We start from the raw sequence: 15,389 nt of genomic DNA on the forward strand, positions 1-15,389 counted from the left end.
CACGGACTGCACCACCGCGACGTCTAGCCGGCGAGCATGTCCGCTCGCCCCCCCCCCCCAGGTTCGGCATCAGCCGAGCCAGGCTATTGGCTGTAGCCATCATTCTAGGGGCTATGCGAGCGAAATGCTCGCCAAAGCCCCAGGCGCCGTCCAGCCAGAGGCCCAGCAACTTTATGCAGGCCCCTACCGGAACGCGGACATCCTCCACTTTAATGTGGACTCCGGGCGGTTTCCCCATAGAACCGTCGTGAAAAAAGACGGCCTGGGTCTTTTGGGAAGCCACCCAGAGTCCCAACCTCCTTATCGCAGACACCACGCACACCACTGCAACATTAGCCCTTCGCCGGGCTTCCTCCCATGTTTCCCCCTCCACCCCCAGAAAGGTGTCGTCTGCAAAGGCGTTCAACCAGCACCCGGGGGGGAAAAGGGTTCTAAGTGCGGAGTCGTACCCCAGATTCCACAATGGTGGACCAAGCACTGACCCCTGGGGTACGCCCCGCAAAACCGGCCTAACCATCAGGTTACCGTCCCGGTCCACATACAGCAGGTTCCTGCCCCGGAAGTAGTCATAGAGGACCGCTATCAAGTAGGGAGGCACGTCATGATGTATCAACGCCTCCCTAATGACCGGCCAGGGCAGGGAGTTAAACGCATTCTGGATGTCGAACGAGACACCCAGAACTACCCTGCCCTCTTCCGCCGCGGCCTTCAAGAGGGCTCGGACCTTTGCGATCGCATCCATGGTCGATCTGCCCTCCCAGAAGCCGTACTGGGCCTCGCTGAGGTCCGGACCCTCCCGGGACAGGTGCCGGACGAGACGGGCAGCGATTACTCGCTCGAACAACTTTCCCGTCTCGTCCAGCAAGCATATTGGACGATAACCCGACGGCTGGTCGGCCGGCTTCCCCTCCTTGGGGAGGAGGACCAGCCTGGCCCTCTTCCACTGGCTGGGGAACCGGCCTTCCCTCATGCACCTAGTAAAAAAGGGCCCTGAGGTGTTCGGCCAGCTCCCCGGTGGTCCAAATCCACGCCTTTCCAGAAATGCCGTCAGGCCCGGGCGCTTTCCCCACCTTCAGCCTTCTGGCGGCAGCCTGGAGCTCCTCCATCGTGACCCCGAATTTCTTTTCGTCCCACTCCACGGGAGGCGGAGCGGGTACTCCATTGACTCTCTCCCCTTCGTCGTCAAGGAAGAGAGTCTCCACGACTTCCTCGAGGAATTCAGGGTCCATAGACTCTGTCGTGGGGGGCGCCCAGGGTTTTAGTTTGTTCAAAACTATCCTGTATGGGCGCCTCCACGGGTCTTCTTCCAGTGTTTGGAGGAGCTCCTCCCAGGCGCGATCCTTGGCCACCTTTACCGCCTTAGAGAGGGCCCGCTTGGCGGAGCGGTAGCCCTCTCCGGCTTCTTTCTTTGCCAGGGGGTCTTGTCGGGCCCTTGCCCTAAGATAGACCCTTCTGGCATGGACGGAGGAGCGCCGTAGCTCGGCGATCTCCTCCGTTTACCAGTACATTCCCTTGCGTGGGATCGGGTTGGATCGGGGCATCGCAGCATCACATGCTTGCCTCATGATAGCTCCGATCCTTTCAGCCTGATCTTCCACGCTATTCGCTGCATTCCGCAGAACATTGTCCTCCCATAGTGCAGTTAGCGTCGCAGCACGAAACAAGTCGCGATCCGCCTTACGCCACTGCCATCGCAGAAATTTCTCGCGTGCTGCTCTTCGACGTTCCACAGTCTCACGAGGGGTAGCCATGAGGGAAAACTCCACATACTCGTGGTCCGACCTTGTCTCCACATCCTCAACCACCCCCCATCCCCCAGCTCGGCGCAATCCCTCCGGGTTCACCATCGTGATATCCACAATGGATCCCCCATTGGGTCTTATGCACGTCCATCTATTCCCTCGATTGAGAGAAAGCAAGTTTCTCTTCGCCATCCAATCTTCCACTTCACTCCCCCAAGCATTCGTGACCGGGGATCCCCACAGTGCCGATTTAGCATTGAGGTCCCCAGCCACGACAATCGGGGCGGGACCGAATCTGGTTAGACACATCCCTATTTGATTAAGGATGTCCCAAAATTCGGCCCTACTCCTATTAGGGGAGACGTAGGCACTGATGACCACAACCTGTCCCCATTTAACCGCAACGTAACCTTCGCCCGCCACTAGTTTAGTGCAAGGCTCGGGACAGGCAGTTTGCCTCCACGTTACCGCAGCAAGGCCACACCGACTTGACGCCCAACACGGGTGATTGTTAGGCACACGGTACGGTTCCGCCACAATACCCAAACCGCTACCGCGCTTTGCCATGGACTGTAGGAAAAGATCCTGGGCGGCGCGGCAGCGGTTCAGGTTAGCTTGGAGAACTTTGGGTATGGATGTATAGGCCATTACTGGTCATCATTCAGGCCCTCCGTCTCCATCGCCTCTTCTACCCCTTGTTCTGTTGGAGTTTGTTCAAGGGTTTGTCCAGGGGTTTGTTCTACCCCCACATCCTTCTCTGGTTGGTTATCCGCCTTCCTACCGGCTCGTTTCCCTTTCGCCCTTTTCCTATCCCCCACTTCTGGGGAAACAGTTGCAGACTCACCAATGTCCTTCGAGGAACGCTTAGTCGCTTGTCTGACTCCTTCCCTAGTAGAAATTACCCTCATCTCTACGTCCACCGAGCCACTCTGAGTAGGCTGAGTAGACTGCGTCGATCTGGCACCCCCCATCCCGGTTTGCGTTTTTTTCTCGCCGAGGAGTAGGCTTTACTCCCAGCTCTGTGATTAGAGGGTTTCCCCAAATCGGCGCAAACCGGGCATTTCACCTCCCCACTACAGTTTTTTGCCATGTGTCCCTCCTCGTTATCGTCGACAGGAACCTTTTTTTTTTTTAACGTCAGGAAAACCCTCATGGGTACCCCCTCCCCGGCGGTGGGGAGGACGGTTATGCCGGACTCTTACCGGCTAAAAACCTGACGTGTGGCCCTACCATGGTGTCTCGCAAGTACCTCCCGGGAACTGGTTATCATTACTTCCAGGAGGCCTTCACCGAACCCTATCCGAGGGCTCCCTACCCGCCCGAGGAGAACCAGAGGAGCGGGCAAATACTTCGACCTTTCCCAGCCCCCTTTGGGCCCCCCGCCACGCACGTCCGATGGCGCACGCACGGGGGATACCTAAGCGGTGACGGATACCACAATACCCGCCGCCGCGCCCCCTATTACGGGGACAGGGTCGGGGCTCGAGTAACCACCCTCGAGCCCCGGCCCCCCGCAGGCCGCAAGAGTGGAGGGGTCCTCAGGCCCATCCCCCCCCAAGGCCCGCCTCCTCCGAGGGCCCAGGCCACGAACCTTGGTTCCCAGCCCGAACCCTCCCGGCGACCCGAGGGAGCGCAAGTGGAGGAAACCCCTTAGGGAATCTCCCCAAGCCCCCTCGGACCGCCGAGCTACTCTCATCTGGAGACAGCCGAGGAAGAGTGACCCCTAGAGGTCGACTCTCCGTCCGCCATCTCTACCTCCGGACAAGCCGTGGCTTGTTCGGAGGATGAGGGAGGAGGAGGAACCACCGTCACCGGCGGCCCTCGTCCCCCCTTCCCCCCAGGTAAGCGCAGCCCGCCCCTCCCATCAAATGCCTAGCAGGCAACTTCGAGTCCGCGCAAAGCGGACATCTCGGGGCCGCCGCAGGGCACTCTCTGGCCCGGTGGCCGCTAACTCCGCAGCGATAACAAAGACCGCTACGGTCCACCAGGGAGGTGCATAGGGCCCCGACATGACCCACGTCAAGGCACCTAAAACACCTCAATGGGCGAGCATGGAGCAGCCCCACTTTAAGGCTACTCCACCCCACCCTTAATCCCTCCTTTAAGATGGTGTTTGCTACACCCACTGGGCATTGCGTCCACGTCACCCCCATCCCTCGAGGGTGATGAACTATCTCCCCGACAGTCACGTCACCCTTATTACAGCGACCATCTGCGGCAATGGCAGCCTTTACCTCCGATGAGGTGACGGAGTCATCCAGACCTGTCAGGCGCAATCCGACGCGCCTGACCGGCGTGGAGACCTGCACCCCAGAACCCTCCAGCGCAGCACCAACCCGCCGCGCTAGGAGGTCCGCCCTCTCATCTTGGCCATCACCAGGGACCTCTATCACGAGGCCCCCAGTGATAGCCCTTCGGCAGTTAATCCGCTCTATCCCCAGGTCAGCGAGAGAGACTTTCTCTCTCGCCGTCCTGAGGACCTCGGCATACGTCGCCAGCGACCCCCCAGGGACAATGACCGTCACCGCCGCCGTTTTCGGGGGAACCGGCAACGCTGCCTTGGCCCTCTTTTTCCTTCCCGTGGACGGCGGCACACGCGCCGCCCCCCCAGCCCCACCCCCACGGGAATCTCTTCCCGCGAGCGAGGAAACAGGAGCCGCCGCGCCGCCACCGACCACCCCTCCCGCCTCACCGCCGAGGAGGGAGACGGTCTGGCGGGAGCCATCCTCTCCAATGAGGAGTTACCCCCCACGCCAGGAGGGGCCCCCCTTATTCTTCTAACAAGGGAGCGTACCTCCCTTGTCAGAGCTTCCACCTTCTTATCGAGGGCTTCGAGTCGTGGATTTTCGCCACCATCGAGACTTCGATCGCCGAATGCCCCTTTGCCGGGAGCATCGGTGCCTCTATTTTTGACTCAAGGGTTCACTTGTATAGCGATCCCTCGAGTCATCTTCTAAGGAGGCAAGCCGGGAGGCGCCGGTACTGACGCGTCCCCACCCGCCTCCATTGGAGTCGACTCTGATGCCTTCTCCCTCATCAAACACTCCACTTGAGCCATCAATTCGAGCTTCTCCTTCCGCTCTTTTTCCACCTCATTTCTCGCCTCTAACAACTTTCTCGCCGCCCCCCTAACTCTATCTTTAAGGGCACACACCACCTCGTCAATGCAGTTCGCATATCCCTCTATCTGATCATTTATCATTAAGACCAATTCACCATCCTCATTCTGGTCCAACTCAGGGACAACAAGAAGTTCATAGGTGATGAATCTAGATCTTTTTACTACCTCTTTCAATGTCATCTCCGTTATCCTCTCCTCGATAAGTCCGGGGAACTGAACGAGGTTTTCGCGAGAGCATTTCCTTAGATCTTTCTCCCTCCTCCTTATTGAATCCTTTCTTCTTCTCTCCATTGCCTCGCTGTCCCCCATCGTTATCCAACCACTCCTCATTTCAAATGGTAATCTCTCCAGACTCACCACTGGTGAGAGGGATACACCCTTATCCTCAACTCCCTTCGACCTCTCATTGGTAGCGATAGTCAATTCCTCTGACAAACTCGCTTTTATTTCGCTTTGTAGCCCATTACTTGATGACGACGGGAGGAAGGCTGGGCCTTGTCTTACGACACCCTCCTCTCGCCGGTCCCTGAGTGTCCGGTCACTCTGGGGCGGTAATAACTTCCTCTTTTTAGAACTCATCATATTTTCTAAAAATGGTTTTATTTCGGAGTGACCTTCTCCTAGGCTGGTCTCCCGGCCTCTCGAGCCCAGCCTGCCCGAGCTCGGGTACCCCGGGCTTGCCATGCCCGTATCGGGGACGCCCCCCAGAGGCCCCGAAGGACTTCCCAAGGCCGCCCCCGACCCCTGGGGGGACGGTTGGGAGAGCAAGCTCTCCTTCACGACTCCGTCCAAGCCGGGCGGACTTTTTATAGAGGCCGCCTACCTCGCGAGTCCCGTGGGACTCCCCGGTCTCCGCCAGTCCGAAGACTGACGAAGATTACGGTGCTGCTGTGCTCGGGTACCTCGGGTTCGCAAAACCCGTATCAGGGGTGGCCCGGAAAGCCCTCAGATGGGTCCCCGGAGTCCGCCCCTGATCTCTGAGGGGAACCTTGGAACCGGGTGACAAGTCACTCGTTCCAACGTCGAGTTCCGATTGCGCAGCAGTCAACTTCGAGGCCCAGATGAGCGAGCAGAGGGCAGAGGTGCCAAGGACGGGCGTGATCGAGCCGACGAGGCCATTGACACAGGAGGCCAATCAGGGGGAGCCGACCGTCGAGGAGGACACCGAGGTCGCGCAGATCCTCCAGTTGATACCGGAGGGTGTAGCAGAGGCAATCATCCTCCAGGAGGGAGCCGAACAGCCCGCTGGAACAGGCGAGGTTGTCGTCGAGGTCATCAGCCAACCACAGGCAGCGGAGGAGGTGATCGAGACGGAGATGCCCCAGAGCCAATCACAGCTCACGGAACTTTAAACCGTGGCTGTCGAAACTAAACTCACCCTCTTTTATTATATTTATCCATGAGCATTTAAATTTTGTATTAGATTTTATTTTATCACTTTTTACTAACCAATTAGCGTAACGCATGCCAAAGAGCAAGTTTTCAATTGAGTTTATATTCGATTTTATTATTTTTGAGTTTATTACTTATTTTATATAGTTTGATAGTGACAAGTGCCAATGAGCACGGAGATATTATATTAATAGAGTTTTTTATAAAGTTTATTTAGAAGTTAGAAAGCGAATGCGCGAATGGCGTAAGCGAGCGCCAAATATGTATAAGAGACCAATTAAAACGAGACTGACGATAAAAAGACTATATTAAATTAAGAACACACATACTGACCAATCCCAACAATCCTCACACCGAAAAACCATTATTCAATTAATTAGAGTCATTAGAATCATTAAAGTTATTAGAATCAGTAGAGTAGAGAAAAGAGCCAATAGGAGGCCAAGGTCATAGTTTCAGAAGGGATGGATTCGGATAAATTCCGTATTGTAGTATTAGCATTTATTTTCATTGTATTTGCAACAGCAATCATATGCATATTGTTATTAGCCTATAAACAACGGGTGAAAGCAGAACCTTAATTTCAAACTTAGAACAACCAATCAGAATCATGCGGCTGAAGGAGTACTTAGTCGTAACGTTAATAATCTTTATTCCCTTAATAATATCCTTCCCAGACGTACAGACAGTTACATTGATTTACACGCTTTACACATTGTATATTTTATTGCTAAGTATCGATATCGATCCGAGAGTGATCGTTGACGAATGATGAGCCGCGAATATAGATTTCACGAGAATGGACCAATGGGGTTCGAGATAGACGGTTTCACGTTCGTTACATTAACATTAGACGGTTTGACAGCAAAACGGTCATGTCGACCGGAGACGACCAATGGGCAGCGACCCAGTCGATTTTATTAAGAATAGCGTTAATTTCGATTGATTTGACAGTAGCAAACATTCTCGACGCAGTAACAGCCAATAGGAACGATTCCTGGCACATTGATTTTATTTTGCAAGTTTTCAGAGTAGTTTACGATTTTGCGAGGCCCAGAGCCAATGAGAGCGCGAGGCGCAACCTTTTTACGTGATCGCGGGAAACCGACCAATGAGAAGCCAGAATGGCTCGCCGAAGCGAGATAATGTCGGGACGCGTGATTTTGCTTATTATTACTATTATTTTATATTTCCCTGTCGAGAGAATGAATTTCTATTATATTATATGCATGTCATGTATTACTTATGCTTACCGACGTTGTAATTACCGGTAAGCCAATAACGTCCGTTGATTGGGCGAGACGATCCTATGAGACGCGGGTACCTGAAAAGAAAGGGGAATTAATGTATTTGATTCCGGTAGAAAGATTACTTACCTGCGATGTCCAGGAACGTCAAATTGACCATTCGAGGTCACTCGGAACCGTTCCGAGTGACTAGCCGCGAAGGTGCACTTTGTGCCCGTTGCGACGGCTGGCATTGGTTGCCGCATCGCCGAGGTCGAAGCGAGAGCCCTTGTCCGCCGTCCAATCCGAACACAGTTTCTTAGATCCGAAAGAGCTGGGCCAATCACATCGGCTCAGCTATCAAGGGCAATGTGCCGTGAATAGTAGGATCGTGTCGTTCGTATCCGAGCGACGCGATTGGCTGAGAGAGACGGGCGCGCAATGCCGAGTATGATCCCGCCGAAATAGGGAGCGGCGCGCCTGCGTCAGCAACCAAAGTGGGGGAGCGAGAACCGTTTCTCCCGGACAGTCTACGGATGTATCTCGAGGCGTGAACACGTTTTACGGTAGCGCGATAAAACTCGAGTCCGTGATTCTTATCCCGTTTTCGCCTACGATAAGCGCGAGTATTTGCGAACAGCATTACGCAGGACAGTTTCGGGAATAATTCGAGGCGTGATTACGTTTATCGGGCACGCGACAACACTCGATACCGATTACTGATTCCATCCGGGAAGGCTTGCATTGCGACGGCCTAGCAACAACGCGACATTACATCATTAGCGTACGAGCACGTTCTTGATTGCGAAACGACGATTAGTCGTAATTATAAGATCTGAATCGTGGACATTCGAATGAGAAGGACCTCGTGGCGAGTGATTGCGCGAGCGAGTGATACCGCGACGACTGAGAAACTGTAAACTGTGGAATAATAAATTGTTATTTGTTTATAATAAACAAAAAAGTGATCATTTGCGACCCCAGTGCGAATCCTAAATCCATTACGGTGAATTACGCAGCGCAGTACCAGGGCGTGGCCTACGGCCTTGAACACGTCCGCGGCGTAGAAGAAGGCAGCCATTAAGCTGAGAGGAAGGACGGGGCAACGCACACAACACAGGTTTCTGTATTTGAGCCTGAAAATACAGTGGCGACCGTAATTACAGCCCAAGTAGTAAGTGGCTATTATTTAGATATTTCATTGTTCATCGGTGATCCGGTCACAACCTAACCTAACCTTGCGACCGGGCACTTCCCAACAGCCGCGTCGCTTGACAAAACAGTCACCCCGGGTGATATTACAGAGATTACCCGTTGCGGAGCCACGCGCGGCACAGGCAGAACGTGGCGGGAGCGCAGCTGCCTCAAGGGAACCTAGCAGCGACATCTGCACCACGAGAGACCAAACTGCCATGCATGCCGCCCACGCCGTTAATGTCGGCATTACAGCTCCCTATGACAACTCCCGCGCCTCCTCCGCTAATAGACGCGATTGCGGAATTTGTAGGATATGATTTCCCGATCGGTCCGGTGGATTAGCCTTCCGACGATTTCGAGTCACCGTCGGGAGAAAGCGAGAGCGACGATGACGAGGCTTGGGAGCCGAAGCAGGGATAGATGGCTCGTCGATTGACACATAAATATATATAAAATACACGTTTCCTTTGTTTAAATTTTATTTTTTCATAACTTGCTTGACAAAATGGTCACATGCTTTATTTTCGTTTGATTTTCATTTCGTTTCATTTCGGCCATTCACATTGATTTAGTTTAGTTTAAGATTACACTTACGGCACTTATGAGAGATACAATATTAAGTTGCGTTGACAGCCCGTATGGCCAATTACATTTAGATTTTGCGTATCATTAAAATACAGGCTCGGCAAGACGGTAAAGACCGCGCGTAATTTTAGTTTTAGAATTATATCCGGCCGACCGGTATAAAACCAAGTTCAGTTGATATTTTGACTCACCGCCGATCAAAAAGGTCTTATATTATTTAGCGGTTGTCGATACAGTTTAAGCGATAATGATCGTACGACGATAAGCGCGGTTAATCGAAACGCCGACATAAAGCTACGGCGATAACCCGTATCGGGGGCACGGAGGAACATCTCTCGGACCCGGTACGCGCGTCCATAAGGTGGGCGCCAAGGAAATACTAAGTTCTTGGAAAAGACCATCTTCTCCAGGAACAACCAGGCTGAAACGTCATCCGAGGACCTGGGACACAGCTCCAAGGGGTGCGCGCCATGACCCGGTGAAAACCCCGGGAAACGCAACTTCTCCTGGGAAAGAGAGGTCCGGCGGACTCGCTAGGACCGGAGGAGCCTCTCCAGGGGGTCGGCGCCATTGTCCGGCAAAATCCCGGCGAAACGTACTTTCGCCAGGAACTTATCCATCCGACGGTCTTACCAGGACCTGGGACACCCTCCCAGGGGGTCGGCGTCAAAGTCAAACGAGTTCGCCGGGAAAAACATTTTCTCCGGAAACAAACGACGGAATCCATCGCGAGAGGTCCTGGGACACCCGCCTAGGGGGTCGACGTCGAGCTCCGACAAAGATCCCCAGGAAGCGCATCATCTACGGGAACAGTGGCCCGGAACAGCGATACCAGCTCCCGAGAAACCCAGCCAGAGGGTCGGCGTCAACGGCCGACGACATCAACGTTACCCGGACGTCGTCTACAGGAAGAACACCCAAATTCATCATCAGGGGCATCTCCGAGGAGGTGCGCATGGGTCGACGTCGTCCGCGTCGAACAGTTTCTGCGAGTGTAAACCTGGTGCAGCGGTACCGAGGAAGGAAAGTTCTCGCACTGCGTTGCGCGTGGAAATTTCCACGGGAACCTTCTAGAACGGGCATAAGTGAAAGATGCGCAAAAGGGCACGCGAAAGGATAGTGAAAATCATCGTGTTTTCGCATGATCGCGCCAGATGTGCCGGCCGCGAACAATAGACGATCGAGAAAGTTCCGAGGAGTGGGAACGATCCGGCATAAGGGGAGCCCAAGCGAGAGCGACCGCTCGAGGCAGTCTCTCGGGTATAGCCGTGGCGAATACACGTATCACACTCTGTACGATCGGCATACGCGTTATACTTTACAACCGAAAACTCCCGCGTACTATCGCGTAAAATTACTCGTCTTAACTAACAGCGAGGGGCAATTAATTGCCAAATACAATCTAGTGTTAGCAACAATACGCGAGTTGAAATTCGGATACATTGTTAATTACCGGAAGTGCAATTATCAAGTATATAACAACCACGGGCATTGGGTCACGCGGATACGGAATATTGTGCGGACATTATTAATTATTGTATTTAACCACCGAATACTCGTTCGTTACATCTGCGCACGAACATTGTATGATAGAGTGATGATCACGGCCGAGTGCGTGATCATAGTTTAACAATCACGAGGAACAAAGTCCTCCGATCGGAATAATTATCTGGAATAAAATCATCGTATCGACTAAACGAATAAACCGAGATACGCAATTTGATTAATTGTGCAACTTTATTAAAATAAAGCGACATTCACACTGAGGCGAGAAACTCGCGTTGTGAGACACCTTTATGACATTGTGAAACGGCCTGTAATGTTGAAATGATGATCTGGAATTAAAGATTAATTAATTCTGAAACAAATTTTCCTGATTAATTATAAAAAATTATCGATACTTTCCTTCTACTTACCTTGTCCTTCGGCGATGATCCAACGTTGGCCAGCGGCAATCCGGTATGCGATGCAAAGCGAGGATCCGGGGAAGCAGAACAGCAACAGAGCAGCGATTCATCCGAGGCGGGAACCTGAAAAAAGAGAAGCGAATTAGTACGTAATTAAAACATAATTATCGGGACTTATCCTTATCTGGTATGCGAGGTAAAGCGAGGATCTAGAGACGGATAACGGCAACGGCGATCCACTCCGGGCGTCGATCTGCAACAAAACATAAAATAATTATCACATAATTATTTTATAATTACTTACCTCTATCTGGTATGCGATGTAAAGCGAGGATCCAGGGATGAGAAGCAGCAACGGTGATCCAACAGGGACATCAGTCTGAAATAAAATTCAAATAATTAGGATATAATTATTTTATCCTTACTTACCTCTATCTGGTATGCGATGTAAAGCGAGGATCCAGGGATGAGAAGCAGAAACGGTGATCCATCAGGGACATCCTTCTGAAACAAATAATTCCTACTAGCGTCTTGCGAATAATCGGGGCGTGGATGCGAACTTACCTTCTCAGTAGTATAAGGTAAAACCGAGTGGCGACCGTTCGATAGGAATATTTTCCGCCGGAATCGGGCTCAACACGTGCCGTCCGGTCACAACCTAACCTTAGTGTCGTCATAACCCGACTGACGCCGGAGGAGATCAGACGAGCGGAGTGACGGGCGACGCCGCAGCCGCGGCGGGTAGCTGAGGGGAGTCGGCGAAGCACGCCATCGCCGGTGGTAATCCGTCAAGTTGTTCAGCACGCTGTGCAATTGGCGGAAGACGCGCGCCTATGGGGCTCTCCCGCCGAACTCGATGCGATCAGACGCGCTGCCAAAGCGTTCGACAGCGCGTACAGAATCGAGCTGACTCGGGTCACTGTTACCGACACGGTGACAATAACTGCCTTGCCGACGCAGCCATGGGAACAGCCGGAGGAGGAGGACTTTGCCAGCCCGTCCAGCGGGGAAGGCGAGTCACATGACAAGGGGGACATCCCCGCATAGATTTTAAGAGATAAGCGAACGTTCTGAGAACGGAGTCAGGAAAACTGTACATATTTACTTTTTACTAATAAAGTCATTGAGCCTACCCGTCCGGCGTAATAGACGATAAGATATGCGACAGCGGTCGCTGGGCAGCGGCCCATTTAATAAATAATAGTTTTTTTTTCGCGATCCACGAAATTTATTTTGATTTTCTTTTCGCGGCACTAAGTGCCTAGCCCGACCAAGGGAGATTAGTTTCTTTTGATTTTGACAGGTGCGTGGATCCGCTAATGCACCAGAACAATGATTGGTCGAGCCACACACAATCTTCAACGCAAGAACGCGTAAAATTGATAACGCGCGCGTCAGGTGAACGAGAGTCGAGATGCCGACTCCTGATATCCTCAAAAGGGGATCTTGCGAAAACCAACGCGATCCAACCGCGTGAACATGGGGTTTGCCGGACATCCGGCAAAACACACGAAGGGAGCGCCGTAGCGCCAAACGGCATGAACTGCCGCCAGAGGAAGGCTTCACCGACCTCTGGAAATAATTGCGAGCACGATCCGATCGCGCAAACCCCAGGTTTGCCGGACACGTCACGAAATGACGAACGCGGCGACGCAGCGCCAAAAGGCTTAAACTGCCGCCGGAGGAAGGCTTCACCGACCTCTGGAAAATATCGCGAACGCGATCCGCCCGCGCAAACACCCGGTTTGCCGGACAGGGGACAATATCGCGAACGAAGCGTCGTGGCGTCACGACACGGAATCTGCATGCTTAGGGGGTGCGAACAAACCCTAGGAATCAATCGCGAACGCGATCTGACCGCGCAAACACCCGGTTTGCCGGACAGACACGATATATTCAACCGAGCGTCGGACCGGGCTGAGACTCAAAATGCGCACTCAGGGAAGGTCGATTAAACATACGAATCAATCGCGAGCGCGATCTGACCGCGCAAACACCCGGTTTGCCGAACAGATAATAAAGATTAGAATTGCGTCACCGGGGATACCTGGGACACCTGAAGATCAAAGCGCGATCAAAATCCGACCATCCTAACGGGGTTGTCCGGACAGTCCGGACAACTAGTCTTTCTAGACGTCGGCTACAGCAAGTAGGGCCGGAATACGATCGGTACGGGCCTAGAGAGTAGGCAGATAGGTCGCCGCCATTGGCGGACGTTTTAAACGCGACCTGGACGTTTTCTCCAGGAAGTCAACGCGGAATCGAGGTCGGGGACATCCGAGAGACCTTGCGCACAGGTCGGCGTCGTTCAAAATTCATAATTGTAAAAGTTGAATTGTTGCTACCCGGAAGTCGAAAGAGCGCGACGCATATAGTGTACTAGCGTTGGAAATTTCCATCGCGAACATCTGGCGCACACCTGGTGTGCCGAAACGCGTGAACACCTATTGTTAAGGCGTAGCATGGAAATTTCCAGAGAGGAGAAAGCGGTCGAGACCTTATGGAAAGGGAAAAACTCGGTGGTAGGGAGCCCGAGAGAGCAACGTTTCTCGAGGCAGTCTCTCGTGGGCGCTCGTCATGGTAGCACCCTCGCGCGTATTATCCCGGCGCATCGTTAGAAAATTCGCGAACGCGAAACGGAATACGATTAATTAAGTCTACCACAGTGTCCGAAACAAACGGGAACGCCCGCCAACAGCGTTACGTGACGTCGATACAAAAGACGTATAGGTTTTCGCGTACCTGAATTGCGAAATCGCACTCAGCAAGGCGTGCGACCGCCATCTTGTGTGGCAATCGTTAATTGTGAACCACCAACATTGTGCAACAAAAGTTAACAATAAAAGCAATCGTTATTTGCAAAAATTCAGACGAAAATATCATTACTTACCCGAAAACTTACCTGAACAAGCGGCTGTCCGGCTATCTTGGTGATAGCGTGGTCCGATCTTCAAGGTCATCACAGATTCTACTTCGGAGGAGGCCATTGATGAGGAAACCGTGGCGGAAACCTGAAAAAAGTTGATATTAGTTGTAGTTACGCGGACAGTTCTCATACTTACCTGGTTGTCCGGCTATCTCCCAGACGCGTTAATCCTGGACATCGGTGACGAGCGGTGATCCACGACATCGGCGATGGTGATGAAGCAGCTGTCGACGAAACCTGAAATAAAAGAAAATTAATAGCGTTTTACTTATATTAATGTCGGGACTTAGCCGATCAAGCGGTTGTCCGGCTATCATGGTTCCACGGATGAGGTAGATGAATGATCAATAGTGGAAACGATTGGCAGAGCATCCCAGAGGAGGCAACCGTGGCGGGAATCTGAAAAGTGAAAGGGTTAAGGAGATATTACCTGATCAAGCAGCTGTCCGGATGACAGGCATCCCTGGCTGGCCGATTGAGGTCATACCTAGCGATATCCAGAGCTCAGGCGATGCTTACTGAGCAGTTGTGGCGGGATTGAAAAAATAAAATTATTTAAACGAATTGTTCACATTTTGGCTGATTTTCATTACGAATACCTACCTTCTCGGTACATAAAGGTTAAACCGAGTAGCGACCGATGACTAATAGGACAAAATAGCGTACCCCGTGGCTCGATTATGCATCGTTCGGTCACACCCTAACCTTCGGAAGCGCGTGTATCAATGCTACAACATTGACTACGTTTACACGGCCCGATTTACGCCGAATTAAGTTATATCATCGATATTCAAACTTCGCTGTAAATCGAGCCGTTATCACTCGGTGTAAACGTCATCATTTCCATCGTCTTCTACAATACAAAAAGCTAAAACATTGCAATATTCCAATACGGCCGTGTGTGCAATACGACCGTGTGTGCAATACGGCCGTGTGTGCAATACGGTCGTGTGTGCAATACGGTCGTGTGTGCAACACGGCCGTGTGTGCAACACGGCCGTGTGTGCAATATGGTCGTGTGCGCAATGCGCTGTGTGCAATACGGTCGTATGTGCAATAACAGCCATGTGTGCAATGCGCTGTGTGCAATACGGTCGTGTGTGCAATGCGCTGTGAGCAATACGGTCGTGTGTGCAATGCGCTGTGTGCAATACAGCCATGTGTGCAATGCGCTGCGTGCAATACGCTGTGTGCAATACAGCCGTTTTTACAATGCACTGTGTACAATACAGTCGTGTGTGCAATAACAGCCATGTGTGCAATGCGCTGTGTGCAATACGGTCGTGTGTGCAA

The 15,389-nt window shown here is 52.4% G+C and overlaps 1 protein-coding gene across 1 annotated transcript; it reads right to left on the reverse strand.

The window, feature by feature from the left end:
• Window positions 1-1,496: 1,496 nt before the first annotated feature.
• LOC112466071 lies at window positions 1,497-2,390 on the reverse strand. Its single transcript, XM_025033955.1, has one exon. The coding sequence runs from the start codon at window positions 2,388-2,390 to the stop codon at window positions 1,497-1,499; it is 894 nt and encodes a 297-aa protein (XP_024889723.1).
• Window positions 2,391-15,389: the final 12,999 nt, after the last annotated feature.

The sequence above is a fragment of the Temnothorax curvispinosus genome, unplaced genomic scaffold, assembly GCF_003070985.1.
Source record: "Temnothorax curvispinosus isolate PA1 unplaced genomic scaffold, ASM307098v1 QBEX01015800.1, whole genome shotgun sequence".
Lineage (NCBI taxonomy): Eukaryota > Metazoa > Arthropoda > Insecta > Hymenoptera > Formicidae > Temnothorax > Temnothorax curvispinosus.